The following is a 22,608-nucleotide window of genomic DNA, read 5'->3' on the forward strand; positions in this document are numbered from 1 at the left end:
CTAGAGCAGGACTGGCTCATGGCCAGATTTGCTAACATGGGACACCAGAACTACTAAATGTTCATTTTTTAATGAATAGGGAGGAAAAATAAAAGAAAAATGACATTGATTTGGGGAGCCACTGATTCAAATGACTGTGCCTTCTCTGACTTCCAAAATGTGAATAGTCTTGCATATCATCAACTATTCTTATGTGGATCCAGCCAGAATTAAAGTGTCTCATGTGTTTTCATCTATTAATTTACTTTGTGTTTAAAGATGTGATCATAAAGCAGTTGTACAAGTGAAAACAAGAATAGATAAGTGACACCAGTTATAACCGGAGTTTATAATCCCAAATCCAGCAGCGGGGATAAAAGGGGACCCTGAAATTATATGCCAGATCGTGTGTGCCTGAGGGGGTTTATAGCCTTAAGAAGGTTTTCAGTGAGGCTCAAGAACCATAAAATAATACGCTTTGTTCTATGAGCTTCTTTGGAAGTAAATCTTGCATTCTTCTATGTCTCCTCCTAGAGAAGCCAAGGGGAAAATGTATTTAAAAAGAAAAAACTCCACTGCATTTGTTGAAGTTATCAGTAACTGCTGGTAAACAACAGCTGCTCAGCTCCGAAGTCAACAATCTATAGATAAAGCTATAGGAATAGATTCACAAACACTGTGGGAATGTGTACAATGTAATTACAGTATATTGTACATGTAGAGTACACTGCCAGTGAGAAGCAGAGGAAATTAAACACAATGTGCTCTGCAGTTCGCTGTGGTATTATTTCTATGTGATAATTATACTGATGAGTTTCTTCTCACAGGGGGCAGGGGCATGTATGTCTTCTCTCTGCTTTTCTGCCTTCAGACCTGCAACACTCCCCTTCACCCCTTGTGCAGATGGCATTCTAATTGTCTTTGGGAGTGCTGTGTGGATCTAGCAGGAGCAGCCAGACTGCAGAAGGCAGTGTACTGTGGTGGAAACCCCGGTCAGGAGCCAGGGTCTGGCTCTGCCACTCCGGGTGTCCCCTTAGACCAGAGGCCCTACCCAGTGATGCATGAAATGGAGGTGGCCCACAGAGGTGTTGGGTCTAAAGAGAGCATTTTTTTCCCTTTTATTTTGAAATAATGTCACCATTTTAAAATAGGGAGAATTCATGAAGAAGAAATCCAGATTTCCCATTTCTTAACAAAAAAAAAAAAAAAAAAAGGAAGATCTGGCAACTCTAGGCACAGATTCCCCGTGGCAGCAACATGCAGAAGCCAGGTCATCACTTCCGGAGGGACCTGTGTTTCCAGTTCACCACCTTCTAGTCTGGCTTTCCTTATTCATGCATGTTCCCTGCGAGGGCTGAGTGCATTGGCTCATCATTCAGCCCTGATCTTCATGAAATTGGTTAACCTCAGTTGCTCACATGCTTGGGATGTGCATCAGAATAGAATGGTAGCTGAGTTTTCAGAGCAGATAGCATCAAAGAATCAAACGTCTAGCAGAAGTCATAACTTCAGCCTGTGAGTTGGGTTTTTTCTGAATATGGACAGTCTCTAAGAACATACAGTCGGTATAGTAATGCTGTATACTGTATGCAAGTAAAGAGGGGAGGCAGGACTCTGTAGTCTCACTGGCTTGCTTCAGTTTGGCCCAGATGTTAAGCGCTTTTGTGAGGGGCTAATAAAAACTGTCTTTTGACATTAGTCTTCATCTGGATCAAAGGAGGCAGAGACACAGAGTGTGAGACACAGAGACCTCTGGAAAGGGAAACAATTTTAATCTATACCCAGGGGCTATCAGACACATGCTTCCCTTTTAATTTGGTGCCATTTTTTTTTTTTTACAACGTGCAATTCAAAGGAGAATGATCAAAAGAGGTGATTCCAGGGAAGAAAAGAAAATTGGAGGGTAGGAAGGAGGAGATGGAACAACCAAGTGGAAACGTTTCAATGATTGTGGTGTGTTGAAAGGTCTTGAGGGAACCCAGGAACCTACGATAAATGTAATAAATAATTGGAGAAGTAAGATTGTATCTTATATACATATATTACACAATGCCAATTCTGCCCTTTCCTCTTTCAACAGATCCTGATGCAGCTCAAGCTAATAAGAACCATCAGGATGTCCGGAGTTATGTACGGCAATTAAATGTGATTGACAACCAGAGAACTTTATCACAGATGTCACACAGATTAGAGCCTCGTCGACCATAGACATTTCAAATGCCCAAAGCAGCAGTTTGTCTCCAGTCCACAGTCTTTCAAAAATGCCATTTATGCTACTACTGACTGTATTGCCACTAGAGAATTCTACAAAACAAGCAAAAGCACATCCTGAGACACCTCAGGGCTGCATTCAGCTTACCAGCTACCTAGCAAGAGAAGGAATTATTTGACTTGCCTAAAGCTTACACACTCTAGCTTAGGAATCCCCAGTTTGTGGTTACCCTGTTTCATTTCCACTTGTGCCATCTTCTTTGCTGAAGTGTCGAATAAGGCCCACGTGAAGAGTTTGGTAGAAATAGCCTTGTCAAGAGAACTAGCAAGCCCCTGACATTTTTTTCTGAGTGTTTATGGGATGAGATGTGCTACAAATGGGATAGATTTGGATAAAATTTTAACTCAACATCTTGATTTGGAGCCTGGGGTTTCGGGAAGGTGTTGAGGAATCTATAGAAGTCCAAATTATAGGTTGTATTCTTCCATCTTCATTGTCTTACCTCTGAAGGAATAGAACCTGACCACATTATTATGAAACATTATGGCTGTTTATGTAATTTAGGGAGGACTGGTCTGTAATTTCTGAATGATATATAGAATAATATTTATGTTTACAATGTAACTTTTCAAAATTTACAAATCAGGATTATATACATAAGAATTCCACTAAGAAATGCCAAGGTTCTTAAATTTGCCAGCATTAAAGTAGAAAATAACATTTCAGAAGAGCACAATATGCATAAAACATTTTTCAAAATTGAAATATTTTCCTGGGCATTAAAAACCTGTACTATTGGCTACAAATTTATTGTACCTGATGAAAACATATTTTCTGGACTTAAATGTTATTACAAATATCTTAATTTTCAGCAATTGTTTTGCACTTTCAAAGATTGTAAATAGTTCATTCAATCAATGGTATAGAGTTATTTATTTGCTACATAATAGATATTGTGCCAAATAATTACTTTTTATTTATTTTATTTAGTATGTAATTTTGAAGTACATTTTTTCCTGTTTTCACAATTAGACTACATTTAATGTGTAGGAATTGTATGTATGTATATCTTCTGTAAATAACATCTAGTATCTTCACTAAATATAATTGTTGACAAGAAATGATTGTGTTCATCTCAATTCCTATAATATAAAAGGGATAACCATTTGGTATGGTGGGGTATTGGATCTTTTAATGACACAAAATACACATATTATAAAATTCATTCTTTTAAAGTGCAGAATCCAGTGATTTTTAGTATATTTACGAAGTTGTATAGATAACCATCATCAGTATCTAACTTCAGAACATTCTCCTCATCCCTAAAAGAAACCCTGAACTCATTAGCAGTCACTTCTTCTCCTCTCCCTCCAACCTCTGGCAACCACGAATCTGCTTTCTTTGTCTTCAGATTTACTCTGGATGTTTCATATGAGTGGAATCATACAGTATGAGGCCTTTTGCGTCTGGTTTCTTTCACTTAGCATAATGTTTTCAAGGTTGACCATATTATAGCTTGTACCAGTACTTCATTTATTTTTATGGCCATGTAATATTCCATTCTATAAATAGACTACATTTTGTTTATCCATTTATCAGTTGACAGACATTTGTCTGTTGTGTTCACTTTTCGGCAATTAGGAGCATTGCTGCTCTGAAGGGGCACTGGATTTTAGAGCTCCCTTGTGTGGGGCCTCATGCCATTTCTCAGTGATTTAAGTACTTAGCAAATATTTGATGAAGAGATATCCAAAATTCTTTAAATTCCAGACAAGCCTCTATTTTTTTAATAAGTCAGCATTTTCCAGAGCGTGTTCCAGCCTATTCTAGTCTCACAAGTTCACATATTGTCCCTCCAAAAACAAACACACACATACAAAGCCAAAAACAAAACCAAGATTCTATCTTCAAATAAATGTGGGGACCACTGCATAATATACCCCATTCATAGAAATGATTCCCAGTATTCACTCACACATTGAAGGCTCTGAGAAGTCCTATTGTAATCCCTTTTAACATCCCACAATTAAAGTCCACTTTGAGAAATGCCAAAGCAGGCAAGAATGCCTCTCTGTGTTCATTCATATAAAATTTCAAGGTCCCCAGAACCAGAGGTGGTGTTTTCTGCGGTATTACACCTGCCTCTGGAGGCAAGTGCAGTGCCTGGGATTTACTAGACAATAAAAGAAGGTCACTGAATAAATCTTCTTGAAATCATTATCGTTCAGTATTTCACTATCTGATAGACCTCAGTGTCAGCTGCAAAGGTTCCACTTTTATATATTTTCCTTTAGATATCCTTTATAGTTTCTTTTCTAGATAATTTACAAAGATGATGAATGAAGCTGGGAGCCCGTTCCTGGGGCATCCTTGCTCTTGTTTTGCTTGTCTTTATTCCTACTTTACTGAAAGCTAGCATTCTATATACAGCAGCACTTTTCCCCAATTCCATGGTGAATGCCAACTTATGATCTTATTTTAATATAGTTTCAACATTATTCAAAATTGATACATATTCCCCATGTATGTTCCCCTTGTTCTTCCACATGAGAATAACTTACTGTACTTAATAAAGATAAGACATTTTTAATTATTTCTAGCTTCTTTGAAAATGCATTAAACTCCATTCTTGAAGGTAGCAGTGGTAAAATAATAGAATTCGCACTCTAAAAATGTAGAGTAGTAGCCAAGCAACCCTTCCTGAGGCAGGAGATGCAGTTAATACTTTAAAACTTGCAAACAAGCCAAAAGAAAATGAGATGCCTACAGGGTCACAAGAAGGATAATGAGGTTTGCTGGAAGATGTGAAAAAGAAGAATGTTTTTACCAAAAGCGCCTGTAGAAAATTATACATTTGAGTGTTTAACATACCTATTTAGCAAGGTCACTGGCATAGTTTATGGGAGCTAAGCTCTTCCGGCAATTTTTGAATACCATGCAGGTTAAATATATTCCTCCTGAATTCAGTGGCATTTCCTCTGAAGATATGAATGCAGATCAATGACTACCAGTGTGAGAAAATTAAACAGAGTGTCATTTTAGTTTCAAATTGTGCTCTGAATAATAATAAAAAAAGTCAGCCTGGAATATGCAGTGTGGTAAAATGAACCCCTACCTCGAATAGCTTTCCTTTTACTGTCAATCTAGAATGCATTACATCTCTTGCTTTAGAGTAATCTTAATCTGTCCTACATTGAAAATTGTGGTATTAGATGAACAGTTACCTTATCCCTTACTTCTAAACTGGAAAAAAGCCTTTAACTTAGGTATTGTTAGTCACTTTTCTATTCATTCATTCATTCATTTTCATTCATAGAAAATAATGATTGAAGTGCTTACTGAGTGCCCTCTGTGGACACAGAATTCAATGGTGAGGACAACTAGAGAAGGTCCCTGTTCTCCTGGGGCTTATCATTCAGTGGAGGACACAGAGGTAACCAAATAATGATGTGAACAAATAAATATAAAAATGCTTCCTGCTGGGCGCAGTGGCTCACGCCTGTAATCCCAGCACTTTGGGAGGCCGAGGCGAGTGGATCATGAGGTCAAGAGATCAAGACCATTCAAGAGATGTGGTGAAACCCCGTCTCTACCAGAAATACAAAAATTAGCTGGGCATGGTGGTTCACGCCTGTAGTCCCAGCTACTTGGGAGGCTGAGGCAGGAGAATCACTTGAACCTGGGAGGTGGAGGTTGCAGTGAGCTGAGGTCACGCCATTGCACTCCAGCCTGGCAACAGAGTGAGACTCTGTCTCAAAAAAAAAAAAAAAAAAAAAAAGAATGCTTCCAAGGAAGGATATGGTGTTGCAAGAGCATGTAATAAGGGAATTTAACCTGATCGGAGGCAAGGAAGTGTTCCCTGTGAAAGTGACAGTTGAGCTGAGCTCTGAAAGATGTGAGTGCTGGCTAAGACAGAGGAGGAGAATGTGTTCTAAGCAGAAAGTAACATTGGCAGTAAGGGACAGCAAGCTCACTGTGGCTAATGGAGATCGAAGGAGACAGCATTTCCAGATGTGCTGGAGAGCTAAGAAGGGCTCAGAGCATGTAAGGCCTATGCAGACCTTTGAGTAGGAAGTCATTGAAGAGCTTGAGGCAGGGCGTTGCATTTCCAATGGTGAGCCCTCGAACGGCAGGGCCACTGCTTTCTGTGTACCACACTGCCCAGGACACTTGGTAAGGGCCATCTCTAATTCCTTAGTTACTTTATTATGAAGGCTTAAAGGTAGAGCAGAGGGAGCTGTGGAGAATGCAAGCATTCAAAAGCAGTAGTGGACCCAGACACCCATACAGACAAACATCATCCCTTCTCCTGACTAAGTCCACACTGGGCCACTTTTTAATTTTTTATTTTGGTAAAAGATATACAACATACAATTTACTACTTAAAGCCTTTTTGAGCAAATAATTCAGTGGCATTTAGTACATTCACCTTGTCGTACAGCCGTTGCTGCTATCTATCTCCAAAACTTTTTCAACATTCCAAACTGAACTTCTGTGCCCATCAAACATTAACTCCCCATTTTTCCTTTCCTCCAGCCCTTGGTAACCACTATTCTTTTATCTCTATGAATTTGCCTTTTTCGGGACTTCATATAGGTGGAATCATACAATATTTGTCCTTTGTGTCTGGGTTGTTTCACTCAGCTTAATGTTTTCAAGGTTCATCCAAATTGTAGCATGTACCAGAATTTCCTTCCTTTTTAAGGCTGAATAGAATTCCATTTTATGTCGATTCTACATTTTGTTTGTCCATTCACCTGTTCAAGTCCCAACTTCTCAATTCTTTGGGGTATATACTAAGAAGTAGGATTGCTGAATCGTATAGCAATTCCGTTTAATTTTTTTAGGAACTGCCATACTGTCTTCTACAGTGGCTGTACCATTTAATGGGCTACATTGGACATAGCTCGTAATTACCTGCGTCATCTCCGAAGCTGCCAATGTATGGCACAGCTGTTGAGAGAAGGAGTGGACAGGGGACCCAGGGCTCAGTATGTGGGTATCCAAGCAAGGAGCAGGGAGGCTTCATTTGCCAGTGTCCCATCTGTCAAGCCAGGGCAGCTCACGAGACAATCACAGCCCCAGAACCTCTGTCCATCCTTGCTGCCCTGTGGGTTGATACACCACATTCCTGCTGCCTGTGGTCTTACACTGCAGGATGGGAGGAGTGAAGGGAATGTTTCTAACCCCCAGAGAATAAGGGCGTGGGAATGGGAAATGTGGTCGCTTTGCTAGGGCTCCTTTGCATGTGCTTTTCAGGCAGCTAGGGAAGGTCAAGGATGCTGCTACAGGAAGCCAGGATCTTTGTTCCTGGGACAATTCAACCTTGGAAGGATCGGGGCCAAAGCCCTGCTCTAAAGGGAAGTAAACACAAGGCACTATGGGCTCATGGGCTCTGACATTTCCCTCCAGATTTGAGGAAGAAAGAGAGCCTAGAGCCAGGGCATGTGAGAGCTGCCTGATTCCATCCCAGTCTTCTTCCTGCATCCTCCTCTGGGAGGGTTCTGACTCTTCCTAGCCAGAGAAAACTCAGGAAGAGTGGAATTCTACAATCGGAGGACCAGTACAAGAGAAACATGAGAGCAAAAGTTGGTGTAAACCTCTTCAGAACAGGTTTTTGCAGCACCTGAGACAAAAAGAGGACTGGAAAAGCTGCATCAGGTCTCCATCTATTTCCTTAGCCAGAGACAGGTGGCAAAAGTCTCCAGGTGATAACATCAAGGACCTGTCAGGAATGGAGGAGAATCGATGATTTCAGGAAGGAGTCCTGACACTTTAGGACAGAGGGACAGACTGATGATTCAGTCTCCCCAGCAGGGAGAAGCGCTTGAGGTAAGGAGACACAGAAGCTCTTGGGGAACGTGTTCTGCACTAGCCAAGCTGTGGTAACTTTAGAAGAATAAAGAAAGAGGTTGTTCAGTGATATCAGTGAGTTTATCAATTGCTGTGTGTATTCGGGTTATCCAGAGAAATAGAACCAATAGAATGAGCTTTAAGGGAGATTATAAGGGATTGGCTTACATGATTATGCAGACTGGCAAGTCCAAAATGCACCATGTGGACTGGCAGCCTGGAGACCCAGGAAAGCTGATGGTGCAGTTCCAGTTTGAAGGCCGGCAAGTGGAGACCCAGGAAGGCTGGTGGTGCAGATAAAGTCCAAAGGCAGAGTCTGCTGGAGCATTTTCTCTTGCTGATGGAGGCCAGTCATTTTGTTCTATTCAGGTGCCTTTAATGGATTAGATGAGACCCGTCTGCATTATGGAGAGCAGTCTGCTTTAGCCACAGCTCACCAATTTAAATGTTAATCTCATCTAAAAACACCCTCCAACTTGACAAAATTAGCCATCACACTGTATAATAAACTACTCCAAATTTTAGTGACTTAAAACCACAAGCTTTCAATCAACGACCATGAACCATGAGTTGATGGGTTAACTGGACAGTTCTGCCATCTGAGCCAGACTTAGCAGATCAGGGCTGGACTCAGGCATGCATCTGTGGTCAGCTGGTCTAGGATGGCCTCAGAAGGAATGACTTGTCTCTGTTCCATATAGTCTCTCACTCTCCAACCAGCTATCCTGGGTTTCATCACTTGTTGGCTGGGAAGTGTTCCCAGGAAGCAAGAGGATAAGCAAGAGCTCTGGAGGCCCAGGTCAGAACTGGTGCTCCAAGAGGACACTATGACTTCTGCAGCACTTTGCTGACCAAAGTGGTCAAGAGGATAGCCAAGAGTCAAAGAGTGGAGAAACAATTCTCTCTCTTGATGTCTGGCACAACCAAGTCATATCATCAAAGTTGTGAATATAAGGAGGGGAAAGCTGTTGCCATTTTCACAAACCATCTACTAGAGTGAGGGTAGCACATAAGGGGAGTGGCTGGAAGGTCCACTGTTCTTGTTTAGGGAGAGTTTTTCAGGCGTGGTGCAGCCAGCTGTTGAAAGTGCTTCTCCAGGGTGACTCTATTAGCTCTTGGGGAAGCAGCAGGACCAGCAGAAAGATAACCAGCTTGAAGATCAGGCAGACCTGGGTTTGACTCAATCAGGGCCACCTCCAGTATAGACAGCAACTTTGTGTGTATTAGGCAAGAGTCAACCCTTCTCTCCATTGGTACTGCCTCACAGAGAGCTCCTCCTCAACCAGGCTTCCTGTTGTGTGTGCCGTGGCCTACACTGTTGTAATGTGATAGCCCTCAGCTGTGAACTTTGGTATTTTATCTCTTTGAGCTTCATTTTCTACATCTGCCAATGGGAATGACAACGCCTGCCTCACAAAAGCTGGGGGGAGTCCTAAATGAGTGAAGCTGTAGAAAGTGTCTGGCATACTGAGTGCTTGGTGCTCAAGAAATATTAGTGCCTTTCCTGCCTCTCTGCTATAATGAGAGGCCACAGAAAGAGGTGCTTTAGAACATTGAAGGATGCCTGAGAGTTCAGCCAAACCAATTATGAAAGGATGAAAAAGGAGAGAAAGTTATATGGTGGCTTTAAGTCATTGAAATTGATTTGGGCTAGAGGGGCAGTTTACGAGTTCTGTCAGATGCCTGTCCTTTGTATTCCAAACTTGGGTTACACCAGTTTTGCAAAGTTTTTGCTGCAATAATTGTACCAAGATACCACATTTTTATATAGGCACAACTGAAAAGTTATTTGCAGCAGAATAGAAAACATTTCAAATTACTGAATAAAAGAAAGGAGAAGTGAAAATAGAATAAAAGACTCATGCTCCTTAACAACAGATAAAATGTTCATATATCGAAAGAGTAGACTAGAAACTAAGCCAAAATATAACACAAGTCATACAGACATAGGTCACGCCAGAAATTAGATTTTAGCCTAACCTGGGTGTTCATTTACATGCTCAGTCTATCTCACCTAGAAACAATTATGCATTGTTACGAGATGCCTCCTAAGAAAGTAGCTCTTCATTAGCAGTCCTAATCTTCCCCCACCTAATACTCAGAAGCCATTATAAAAATCCATTTATATTTCTGGCTTCAGAAATTAAATTGTAGGTATAAGCCAAAGTGTACATTACATTAGGGATTATTGCTTGTGGCACTCTACGTGAGCCAGGTGATGCTGGGCCATTTTAATTAAGAATTTGTTTCCAATAACAACACAAGCAAATGAATAACATTAAGTCAACATTGAAACAGTCGTGGGTGGAGGGGATTATGGGAATAACTGTGATACTCAGTTGTATTATAGGCTTATTGTGCAGAGTTCATTTATGCATTAGAAAAAAACATCTTTGCAGCAACTGAAGAAAGTCTGTAGCACGGGGCATGGAAATCTTTTGAGCACGATGAGATGGTTGCTAGGAGAAAAATAGAGGAAGTCCTGTACTTGTTTTTTAAATTAGAAGAAAAGCAAGGTCACCAAGGAACACAGATTTTTAGTACAAAGTTTTCTGAATGTGGACTTTGGAAGAGAATTTTCTGGGCTATTTACTGGTTCAGTAATCAATGCTTTTTGTCTGCCAGTTCTTCTGGCATTTATTGAACACCCACTATGTGCCAGTTACATACAGAAAGCATTTTATTCTAAATACCTAAGAAATGAATAGTTTCACTATTTACTGATGAGGAAACACTGAGAGAAATGAAATATCTTGCCCGAGGTCACATACTTAGATTATGAAAGAGGTTGGGATCTCAAACCAAGTACATCTGATTCCAAGGCATATGTTGTTAGCTATGAGGCTCACTGTCTGCCTAGCTTCTCGTCCCCAAGAGGACTGATTATTCAGGCTTTTGATGCTGCAAAATAAAAATAACAGATAGGAGTTCAAGAACCAAAGCATGAGATTAATTTTGCCAAAATATAGTAAGTGAGGTTTTTAGGAAAGTGATTTGGAGTATTTTTTTCTAAACTTTTATCTTTAAAATAAAAGTGTGTATGTATGTATATGAATCCCTTCATAAATATCCCACAAATCATATGCCATATATCAGTTATGGGAAGACTTTACTCAGGACATAACATTTCTTTGTATTCACCATAAGAGATTCACTCATATACAAGAAGTGGCTTCAGTTGTATTTGAAATGGTTTATCTCTTAAAATACGTATGATTGGCCCATATGTGTTTTCATATTATTCTCTGTAGTTTATTTCATTAGAAATTGACTCCACTGAAATCAAAGCATTCTTGAACTCCGTGTATTTACTGAATATTATGAAGAAAACAGAGGCAAGGGGGTTTCATTATAGAACCCAAGAATATTTCATTTTAACAAGTCCTCATTGGATATATCTTGTCTGGAGCTCTTTCTCCTCTGCTGCCAGTCACATGGTCTCCTTTTTCTATTCCCAATTCTCTCCACCCTCTCTAGTTTGCAGATCATTCTTGGGGACCCTAAGTCATGTTTTCTTTTTTATGCAGACCACTTTAATCTTCTCATAGCTTCTGACTCCAAACTTGAAAATCTCTACTTGGGCTAAGGATGAAGATATTGTTTGTACTAAGCAAACAGAAGACTCTCCTGTTACCAAGATCCCTTATCTTTAGAATGATACTATCAAGGAAAAAAAATAGGAATAACAAAAACTGTTATGATATAAAATAGGTTAAATAGTCTTATTTAAAACCAAAACTGGGCCTGGTGCAGTGGCTGGTGCCTGTAATCCCAGCACTTTGGGAGGCTGAGGAGGAAAGGTTACTTAAGACCAGGACTTTGAGACCAGCCTGGGCAACGTAGGGAGACCCTATCTCTACAAAAAATTAAAAAATTAGCTGGCCTGGTGGCAAGCACCTATAGTCCTAGCTATTTGGGAGGTTGAAGTGGGAGGATTGCTTGAGCCCAGGAGTTTGAAGTTACAGCGAGCTATGACCTTGCCACTGCACTCCAGCCTGGGTGACAGAGTGAGACCCTGCCTGAAAAAAACAAACAAAATAAAAATAAGTATATATAAAAATAAAACCAAACTGGCAAAAGCTCCTTCTACCTCCTCAGGATGAATGTCATAATTCACATCAGGAGCAGTAAATATGTTTCCTTTTTAGGTTGGTGCAAAAGGAATTGTGGGTTTTGCCTTTGGAAGTAATGGCAAAACCCGCAATTACTTTTGCACCAACCTAATGCATTTCAGAGCCTGGTAGGAGAGAAAAAGAAAGGAAGACCGAAACTTCAAAGCCTCCTCTAGCTGTGCTGTATCCAAGCACACTTAGCCGAGGATCCATTCATGGAAATGGGAGCCTAATAAGTCACTGCCATTCCACCTGGAGACAAATTCACAGCATACACGTTAACATTACCCTTCCTTTCTCTTCATATCCTCTAAGTTGTAATAAGCTTAGGGGATAGTATTTTTTCCCAGCTACTTAAAAAAAAAAATCCTTAGAGGCTGCATATATATATGTGTGTGTGTGTGTATATATATATAATTTATTTATTTTATTTTATTTTATTTTATTTTTTCTTTGAGACAGAGTTTTGCTCTTGTTGTCCGGGCTGGAGTGCAATGGCGCGATCTCAGCTCACCCCAATCTCCGCCTCCCAGGTTCAAGCGATTCTCCTGCCTCAGCCTCCAGAGTAGCTGGGATTGCAGGTGTGCGCCACCAGGCCCAGCTAATTTACATATATATGTGTAAGTTACATATATATGTAAATTGCATATGTGTAAGTTACATATATATGTAACTTACATATATGTAAGTTACATATATATGTAAATTACATATATATGTAAATTACATATATAAAAATTACATATATGTGTAAATTACATATATATATATGTAGAGACGGGGTTTCACCATGTTTCCCAGGCTGGTTTCGAACTCCTGACCTCAACTGATCCACCTGTCTCGGCTTCCCAAAATGCTGGGATTACAGGCATGAGCCACCACGCCCGGCCTGATTTTTATCTTCTTGATAACCGAACATTTCTTTAAACACCTCTCGAGCATTGGCAAAAATTTGCATTTAAATACTCAGCAAGATACACTTCCTGCCACTTTAAAAAATCACCTCCAATAGGCCGGTGGGTTGGCTCACGCCTGTAATCCCAGCACTTTCGGAGGCCGAGACTGGCGGATCACGAGGTCAGGAGATCAAGACCATCCTGGCTAACACGGTGAAACCCCGTCTCTACTAAAAATACAAAAAATTAGCCGGGCGTGGTGGCGGGCGCCTGTAGTCCCAACTACTTGGGAGGCTGAGGCAGGAGAATGGTGTGAACCCAGGAGGCGGAGCTTGCAGTGAGCCAAGATGGCGCCATTGCACTCCAGCCTGGGCGACAGAGAAAGACTCTGTCTCAAAAAAAAAAAAAAAAAAAAAAAAAAATCACCTCCAATATAATCTCTCACATTTTTTCATTAGCCATATGGGTTATAACTTCACGAAATAAGACAGAAAAACTCCAAGGCATGCTGGCACTGACTCAACCACACAGGCTGAGCCAATTATGAATACATTACCCTACAATAAGCCTGCTGATCAACTTGTCCCATCATGTACTAAAGATTCTCATTGAGTTTTCCTATTCAGGAAAGCACCCTATGGCTGAAAAATCTACTTCACAATAGTGGAGATAATCCATGCCAGCTAACTAAAATAACCAACATAATTCTTCATTCTTACATGTAAACAATAACAATCACCAGAGATCTCTGAGAAAACTAGTACCATAAAAATAAAAAAACAAAAATAAAGAGAAAAACTAACTCTGGAAAAAAACAAATAATTCAGGTAATTGAATAGCAACAACAACAATAATAATAACAGCAAATATTCAGCATACGAAATGCAACTAATAATAACAATAATAATAGCTAGAATTACTGAACACCCAACTCTGGGCCAGGTCCTGTTTTTAAGGGCTGTTCATATGTAGACTTATTTAATCCAAACGAAAACCTGAGTACTATCCTCATTTTACAGATTAAGAAACTGAGGCTCAGAGAGGCTAAGTAAAATCCCCAAAGTTACAGAGCTCATAAGCCGCAGACCCAGGCCTCTATCCAGCTCTATGTGAGTCCTATCACTTCAGATAGAACCATGTTCTTTTTTTTTTTTTGAGACAGAGTTTTGCTCTTGTTGCCCAGGCTGGAGTGCAACGGCACGATCTCGGCTCACAGCAACCTCCGCCTCCCAGGTTCAAGCAATTCTCCTGCCTCAGCCTCCTGAGTAGCTGGGATTACAGGCATGCGCCACCACGCCTGGCTAATTTTTTTTTTTTTTTTTTAGTAGAGACAGGGTTTCTCCATGTTGGTCAGGCTGGTCTCGAACTCCTGACCTCAGGTGATCCGCCCACCTTGGCCTCCCAAAGTGCTAGGATTACAGGCACGAGCCACCGCGCCCGGCGATAGATCCATGTTCTTAGTCCCTATGCTACATCGTCTTCAGAGCCCTAATCTTTGAGTTTTAGACACTTGAAAGTCCTAATTAGCATTTATCCCAAGGGATTCATCAAGCTATTAAGTTCTCTTCTACTAAGACTACTGAAGGTCCACCCTGATTTGTCTATGAGTCTGGGGAAGGGTGACAGCTTGAATTTGGTCTCCATCTATATACACATTTACAGATAAGGCGAGTGAGGAGATGAGGGGCCCAGGGCTTTAAGAATACCTATGAACTTTGTTCTGTAACAAGATGTCGACCTTGAAACTTGTAGTGTCCAGGTCCATCAGGATCTGAATCATCTAAAGATATGTCTAAGGCAACTTCCTCCAGAGACTGGAAATGTTGTTCATGGCTATTAAGATGTGTGATCTGACACACTGGAACTTCTTGGAGGGGTTTATGTAACTAATTTGCATAGTAAAATAATCCAGATAAACTGGTTGTCGAGACAGATGGAGGCTGGCTAAGCGAGGCTGAATTTTGATTACTCAACTGAAATAATTCAGTACAATTTTGTATATCTGACTTATAATTATTTTGAAATGTTTTCCACAGTGGGCTGGGAAGGTTTGCTCTATGTTAACAAAGTGAAAAACTTAGGCAATTATCCAGTTATTTCAACACTTTTATTTTTTCCCTGACATCTGCTAGTAAAAAGAATTTTGATTAAAATACTTAAATAGTTGAGGCAAAAATGTGTTTATATGCATGTGCGTGTGTGTGTGTGTGTGTGTGTGAAGGGTTTACAGTTACATGAACACACTAGATAAATAGCCCTGCTCTCCACTTCTTTCTGATAGAACATTCTTTCCATTAAAGTACTCCTGTATTAGTCAGCTTGGGGTGCCATAACCAAATACTACCTACCTACCACTTCCTACCATGTACCTACCTGTGTTCAATTTTCTCTCTCCACTAGGAAAACAACAACGGCAAGAACTTTATCATTATCATAGACTAAGGCTATTTCTAAAGAAAAAGTTGAAAGTGGGGAGAATTATCATAAAACATGACTGGTAATGAAAAGAGTGTTATGTGTCAGGAGGATGAATTAGTGAGAATAGCTTCTAGTCAAGTGTCTTTCTTGAGAATCAACTCTCATGGAACCTCCAAAATGTATATAAGATGAATTACCCTGAATGGAAAATTAAACTAATAAATAACCAAATTAATGTTTTCAACAAAAGTTCCACTCTTTAAGATTTCAAAAACAATTTTTAAAAGTGAAAAAGAGATTGGGCGCAGTGGCCTGTAATCCCAGCACTTTGGAAGGTGGAGGCAGGTGGAGCACTTGAGGCCAGGAGTTTGAGACCTGCATGGCTAACATGGCAAAACCCTGTCTCTGCTAAAAATGCAAAAATTAGCCGGGTGTAGTGATGCATGCCTATAATCCCAGCTACTCAGGAGGCTAAGGAACGAGAATCACTTGAACCCAGGAGGCAGAGGTTGCAGTGAGCTGAGATGGTGCCACTGCACTCCAGCCTGGATGGCCGACTGAGATCCTGTCTCAAACAAACAAACAAACAAACAACAACAACAACAAAAAGTGAAAAAGAGTTTTCCATAGGAAAACAAATTTTAGTTTTATTGTGTGTCATCTTTTCTTAACTCAAAGCTCTACTGTGGAATTATTTAACAATCTTGGATGTAAAATTGTATGCTGTATAGTTAGGAACATTCTAAACTACAGACATTTTGTTACTCAATTCCTTGATTCAGAAATCAATTGCATTGACAGCCAAATATGAAAGGAGAGCATGTCTTTTCACATTTACCAAAAAAAGGGACATTTACCAAAAGTTCAACATGGAAAATCATCTGGAAATCCAGCTTGTATTTCTCGGTGAAAACTATATATGTTTGCCTTTACTATGTTTCAATAAAAATAATGCCTTTTATTTGCTTTTAAAACTTATGAAATACTTTTACATAAATTACCTCATTTGAACTTGACAACAACACTTTGAGATGGATCGGAAAGCTATAAGGGACAATTCACAGCAGCGGAAGCTGAGTTTGAGACGTTAAATTCATTTCTCAAGATGGAAAAGAAAAGATTACCATGGGGTCATATCCAGAGAACACTAGAGAAAAAAAGGAAGAAAGATTGAAAGAAGAGAAAATATTTCCTGGAAATATTACATAGAAATGTGAAGACTAATCTCACATATAATTATTTGGAACTGTTATATGCGAACATAAGAATCGCAGTAAGTGGCATGTGGGAAGGCTCATCCTATTGAGAATGTAAACTCGCACTACAGAAGTTTTGATAAGGAGGAGGGTGTGTGACCCAGGCAAAAAAAGGCTTAATAAACCTCATTCTCTGATTTGAAGGTGACATGTCTAATTCTATTGTAAAAGCAATGTCACCCCAGAGTCTGTAGAAGTCAGGGAGTCAGTGAGCAGATGTATTTAAATATGTATATCCAAGCCAGGCTCAGTGGCCTGTAATCCCAACACTTTGGGAGGCTGAGGCAGGAGCATTGCTTGAACCCGGGAGTTCGAGACCAGCCGGGGCAACATGGCAAGACCCCGTCCCTATAAATAATTTAAGAATTAGCTGGGTATGGTGGTGCATGCCTGTGGTCCTAGCTATTCAGATGGTTGCAGCAGGAGGATCACTTGAACCCAGAAGGTCAAGGCTATAGTGAGTGGTGTTTGTGCCTGTGCCACTGCACTCCAGCCTAGGCAACAGGGCAAGTCCCTGACTCAAAAAATAATTTTATATATATATATATATATATATATATATATATATATAAAATGCATGCACACACATCCCTATTTTATATATGTAAATATATAAAATATCAAATATATTTTATATAAGTATATAAAACATATATTTATATCAATTGTATGTATTACCTTTACTTGTTTATAAAAAAGATCTAGAATCTATTTCTTTTTAGAACATTGATACTATGCATAGGAAAATAAAATGTTATGGTTATAAAATAAATTTTTTAATGTACGGCATTTCTTAAATCAGTGGAAGAATATCCACTGAGGAAAAAAGTCTTAATTTCCTTTGATAAATAGCTGTGGATTAGAGTACTACAACAATAGTTCCAACTCTGCTATTGCTGTGCACTTAAAGCCAAGATGATGACTGTATTGAAAGAGAGGGACGAGAAAATCAATAGATTATGGCTTCAATGGAGCTCACAACAGTGCTGATTAGAGAACACAAATGGATTGCATAATAGTAAAATAACTATAAACTGGGTATGGATTTAAGCCTATGTTAAGACCATTCTTAACTGCATTGTGTCTTTAGAAAACATGCATTGAAATTATAACAGCAAATTAAATCTATTCGACCGCAAAATTTAATACATAAGAAATAGCATTTATTAATGATCTGGAAGAAGGAGTAAATAGCATGTTAATGAAATCTGCAGATGCTGCTAAATTGGAAGGTGTTACAAACAACAACGCAGACAGGGGCTTAATACAATTGGACCCTGAAAAGTTAAGGAAGAACCAACAGTGACAAAAAAAAGAAACGAAAAAAGAAAGAAGGTTGAATTTATAAAAATATCAGTTAGAGAAATTTCAACACGAGAAAGAATAATACAAAAGAAGTGTGGCCAGAAAAGTGACTTTGAAATTTGACCAGGATTTTCTGATTATAACAAGTTGTTAAATCCACATCTGGGAGGTCCTAGCCCAGATCCTGGGAAGCAGTAGTCATTCCCTTACTTCCCACTCTTCCTCCAGGCAGTCCAGAGGAAGTATGTTGCTTAGCTGTAGACTTTTGGTAGCAAGAGAAATGAAGAAAACACAGATCAGGCATATCAGTTAAAAATGCATATAGAAAAGAAAGGGATTACTATGGGAGGCAGATGATTATGTATTAGTATCATCTAATCAGGTATATAATGAAAAAGACCATGAGAAATCTACAGATATCTGAAAATTTTATATAAAAGATGGTTATGTCACTTGAATATTTATGAGTGATGATTAAATGGATCTAATAATTACCTTATGAAATATAATTATTGCTTTTCCAGAAATCAACAGATAGAAGAGTTCTCCTGCCCTATTGCACATGCCTAAATTAAAGAAATTGGTGGTATAGCTGAATGACATATGGGGTTATAGTTGGGTTTCTCAGAATTTCCAGAAGTTTGAGTCTGAGAATTTGGTTTATCCAGGAAAACAGCAAGATGTGTCTAGGGGAAGCTCCGAGGACTGTAAGAAAGTAGCAACGTATCTGTAATGTTTACCAGCTCACCTGAGATATAGCCACCTGGGGATGAAAGTTCATCCCTGCTTATTGGATCTTTTAAAGTAGAAGCCTCAATTTTAGAAACTTGACTAGGTTTATAAAACTTTATTTTTATGTAGTTATATTATGTATGCTTTTCTTTAGATTTCAGTAATGTTTTTTTGAATACAGGCTGCCACCCCGGCACTTGGGATGGAAGCAGTGTATTCTTGGTTGCCAGGTGTGACAATGAGCATGAGAACTGGTGTAGGCAGGTTCCAAGGTGTAGGGGAAGATGTTGGGAGGGGACAATGGTGGAAGAATTGGAGCTGGGCCCATGCACGGACTTTTTCCACCTGGGTATTCTCCTTCTTGAACACTTGTGTAGTGTTTGAGGATTTGTATATAGGAAGATATTCTTTATAGAGATCTGAGACTATTCTTGAACCATTAATTATGATAAAGTAGTGAGAAATCATGCACTTAAAACCTTAAAACTCTTGTATCATCTTATCTAAATGGGTATCAGCCCTTTGCTTCTATGCTATTTAGTTAGTAAATTTTGTTTTAATAAGTTAGACCAAAAACTAAAATCTTTCAGAAAAACATTACTTGATGGCATGTGCTAAGACATGGAATACATGCAATTGCCTCTGATGTGTACAAAGGTCTTATGATACATATTATAAAATATGCCACTTTTTTTCCAATTTTTAGCAACGGCTGGCCCCTTTGAGAAATAATTGTAGAGACTGACCAGGTGCTTCTTATAGCCCATTTCTTTATCAAAAACATCTAAAAGTATATTTCCCTTGAAACACAGTACAATAAAAACAATACGGGCTATAGACTCAGATAGATCAAGGCGTATCTATATCCTGACTTTACCACATATTAGCTATGTGATATTCAGCAAATTACTTAGCATCTCTGAGTCTGCAGTTCTTCTTTTATAGATTAAATAAATTAAATAATTAAGTGATGTATTTGCATAACTTCTGATAAAATGCTTAACACAGAATCAGTGTTCATGTGGCGTTAGTTTCCATACTTCTCTACAAATAAACTCCCTGACATAGTTAAAAGTAGTTTCTTGAATCATAATTCAATTAGGAATTCACTTTCTTTTATTCGGTTTTTCATTAAATAAATATTTACTGAGTGATTGCAAGCAATGTTTATGTCAGTTGTGGTGGGTTTGCACAGAAATAATAATATATGTGGATCTTCCCTTTAAAGATCATGAAGAAAAGGAACAACAGCATGTAAATAATCATAATATGGGGCAAAACCCAAAAGATAAACAAAAGTATTCTAAGATTCCAAGGGGGAAATGATTACTTCTTTTTTTTGAGACAGGGTCTTGCTCTGTCACTCAGGCTGGAGTGCAGTGGCTTGATCATGGCTCATTGTAGCCTCAACCACATGGGTTCAAGCGATCCTCCCACCTCAGCCACCCAAGTAGTTGGTACTACAGGTACCTGCCACCATGCCTGGCTAATTTTTAAATTTTTTTTGTGGAGGCGAGATCTCAGTATGCCACCCAGGCTCCTGAGCTCACGTGCTCCTCCTGCCTTGGCCTCCCAAGATTACTTCTTAACAGAGGATTGGAAAAGGCTTTCGAGAAAGGGAACATTTTACCTGGGCCTTGAAGACAGCAGAGGTGCTAGAAGAAAGTAATTAGAAGGAAAGCATGGAAATTGGAAAATGAATGGTTCTATTTGTCATGAGGCCCATGATGATGGAAGATGTTTGGGTTAGATAATGGAGGATTTGGGGTTTTAACTTTGGGTTACTAATGGAGGATTCTGAATGCACCCTAAAGAGCTTGGACTAACATGTTAGGCAGTAAGGCGTCAATAAAGGTTTTAAGCAAAGGTTTTTGGGTTTTGATAGGATTCTTCTACCTAATTTATTAGCTATTCCTTCTAAATTCATGTTAGTCCTTAATTAGATATGCAAGCTTCCTGGGTCTTCATCCAAGTTGTTGAAATGTTCAACAGGGCAGAATAAAGAAGACAGTCCAGCAACATACCATTAGAAACCCTTCTCCACCAGAGCACTGATCCATTCATCAGCACTTGTGGCTCAGTTTTCATTCTAATAGAAATTCACTGTATTGTGTTGTCATCAGTTAAAATTTCCTTCTGATTTCTAAAGCCATCCTGAGAAACTTTGTCAAATGTTTCACTGAAATCAGATCCACACTGACCTCCTCTGATACCAGTAGCAAAAACTAGACACATCTTGATTTCAGTGAACCCATGCTGGGATTCAGTGAATCCCAGTGTTCATATTCAAAGTCATTACCAGCCCTTCACTTAATAATACCACTTCATAATAAGTAACTCCAGGATTCTGTCAGAAAATTACATCAATTGTTACATCTTTGGGAAGAGGTATATGAGTTTCTTGCAATAAAGTAGAGTTAAGAGTGAGTAGAAAGAATAGCAAGACTTGGCCAGGTGCAGTGGCTCACGCCTGTAATCCCAGCACTTTGAGAGGCTGAGGCAGGTGGATCATGAGGTAAGGAGTTTGAGACCAGCCTGACTAACATGGTGAAACCTCGTCTCTACTAAAAATACAAAAATTAGCCAGGCGTGGTGGCTTGCACTTGTGATCCCCGCTACTCAGGAGGCTGAGGCAGGAGAATCGCTTGAACCCAGGAGGCGGAGGTTGCAGTGAGCCAAGATCATGCCACTACACTTCAGCCTGGGTGACAGAGTGAGACTCTGTCTCAAAATAAAAGAATAGAAGGCTCAATGCTGAATGGATGTGACAAACTCAGTTATGATTCAGTCAAAGTTTAGATATAGCATTTTAAAGAAAAGTAGCATGGCAAACAATAGTAAAGAATGAGCAGTGACTAGGACTCAAGACTCAGATATGTAGGACTTTATCATCCCACATGACCATCAGGTAGTATGGTCCCGAGGAGGGGACAGTTGTTTAAGGACAGGGCTGGCACCACATCCCAGATTTTCTGCCATTTAGCAAAGTGCTCTCTTCCCTGCTTGATGCAGCTGCCCTGTTATGCTGCGTCTTGAAGCAGAGAACAAGGCAACCAACTCCCTTCAGACTCTAAAATATCAGTTCTCAAAATGCAGCCTGGGGACCCCTTGTGGGGTTTGCAAGGTCAGAACTCTTCATAAAAATATTGACACTCTCTCATGAGTGTACAGTGGAATTTCCCAGAGGATATGTGTAGTATGATATTGGAATAGATTAAATTCAGAAGCAGATATTAGAATCCAACTTTTGTCTACTAAGCTAAATGTTAAAGAGATTTGCAAAAATGTAAAACAATAGTATTCTTTCAGTTTTTAAAAATCTGGGGCAATGGTTATTTTTCACTAAAATGTTATTTATGTTAACATAGGTAGGCTTATTGGCTTATTATTTTTAAATGGATTAATTTCTAATTTTTTTTTTTTTGAGACGGAGTCTTGCCCTGTAGCCCAGGCTGGAGTGCAGTGGCACCATCTCAGTTCATTGCAACCTCTGCCTCCCAAGTCCTGCTTCAAGCAATTCTCCTGCTTCAGCCTCCCGAGTAGCTGGGATTACAGGCACCCGCCACTAGGCCCAGCTAATTTTTGTATTTTTAGTAGAGACGGGGTTTAACCATGTTGGCCAGGCTGGTCTCGAACTCCTGACCTTGTGATCAACCTGCCTCAGCCTCCCAAAGTGCTGAGATTACAGCCGTGAGCCACCATGCCCAGCTTTAATTTCTAATATAATAAATTTGATAGATATGACTCACTTAAAAGCTATTTGGCATCCTCAATGACTTTTTTAGAGTGTAACGGAGTCCTGAGACCAAAAAGTTTGAGAACTGCTTGATTTGAAAAAACAAGCC

The 22,608-nt window shown here is 39.5% G+C and overlaps 1 protein-coding gene across 8 annotated transcripts in view; it reads left to right on the forward strand.

Moving 5' to 3' along the window:
• RAPGEF4 (Rap guanine nucleotide exchange factor 4) overlaps positions 1–3,312 on the forward strand; it is a 320,154-nt gene extending 316,842 nt beyond the window's left edge. For all 8 annotated transcript variants that reach the window (XM_009443773.5, XM_009443774.4, XM_016950048.4 and 5 more), the window contains one exon: positions 2,060–3,312. In XM_009443773.5, the coding sequence (XP_009442048.3) occupies positions 2,060–2,187 (128 nt within the window). In that variant the 3' untranslated portion in view covers positions 2,188–3,312. The remainder of the gene's footprint in view (positions 1–2,059) is intronic.
• The last annotated feature ends 19,296 nt before the right edge of the window (positions 3,313–22,608 follow it).

This window comes from Pan troglodytes, chromosome 13, assembly GCF_028858775.2.
Source record: "Pan troglodytes isolate AG18354 chromosome 13, NHGRI_mPanTro3-v2.0_pri, whole genome shotgun sequence".
Taxonomy (NCBI): domain Eukaryota; kingdom Metazoa; phylum Chordata; class Mammalia; order Primates; family Hominidae; genus Pan; species Pan troglodytes.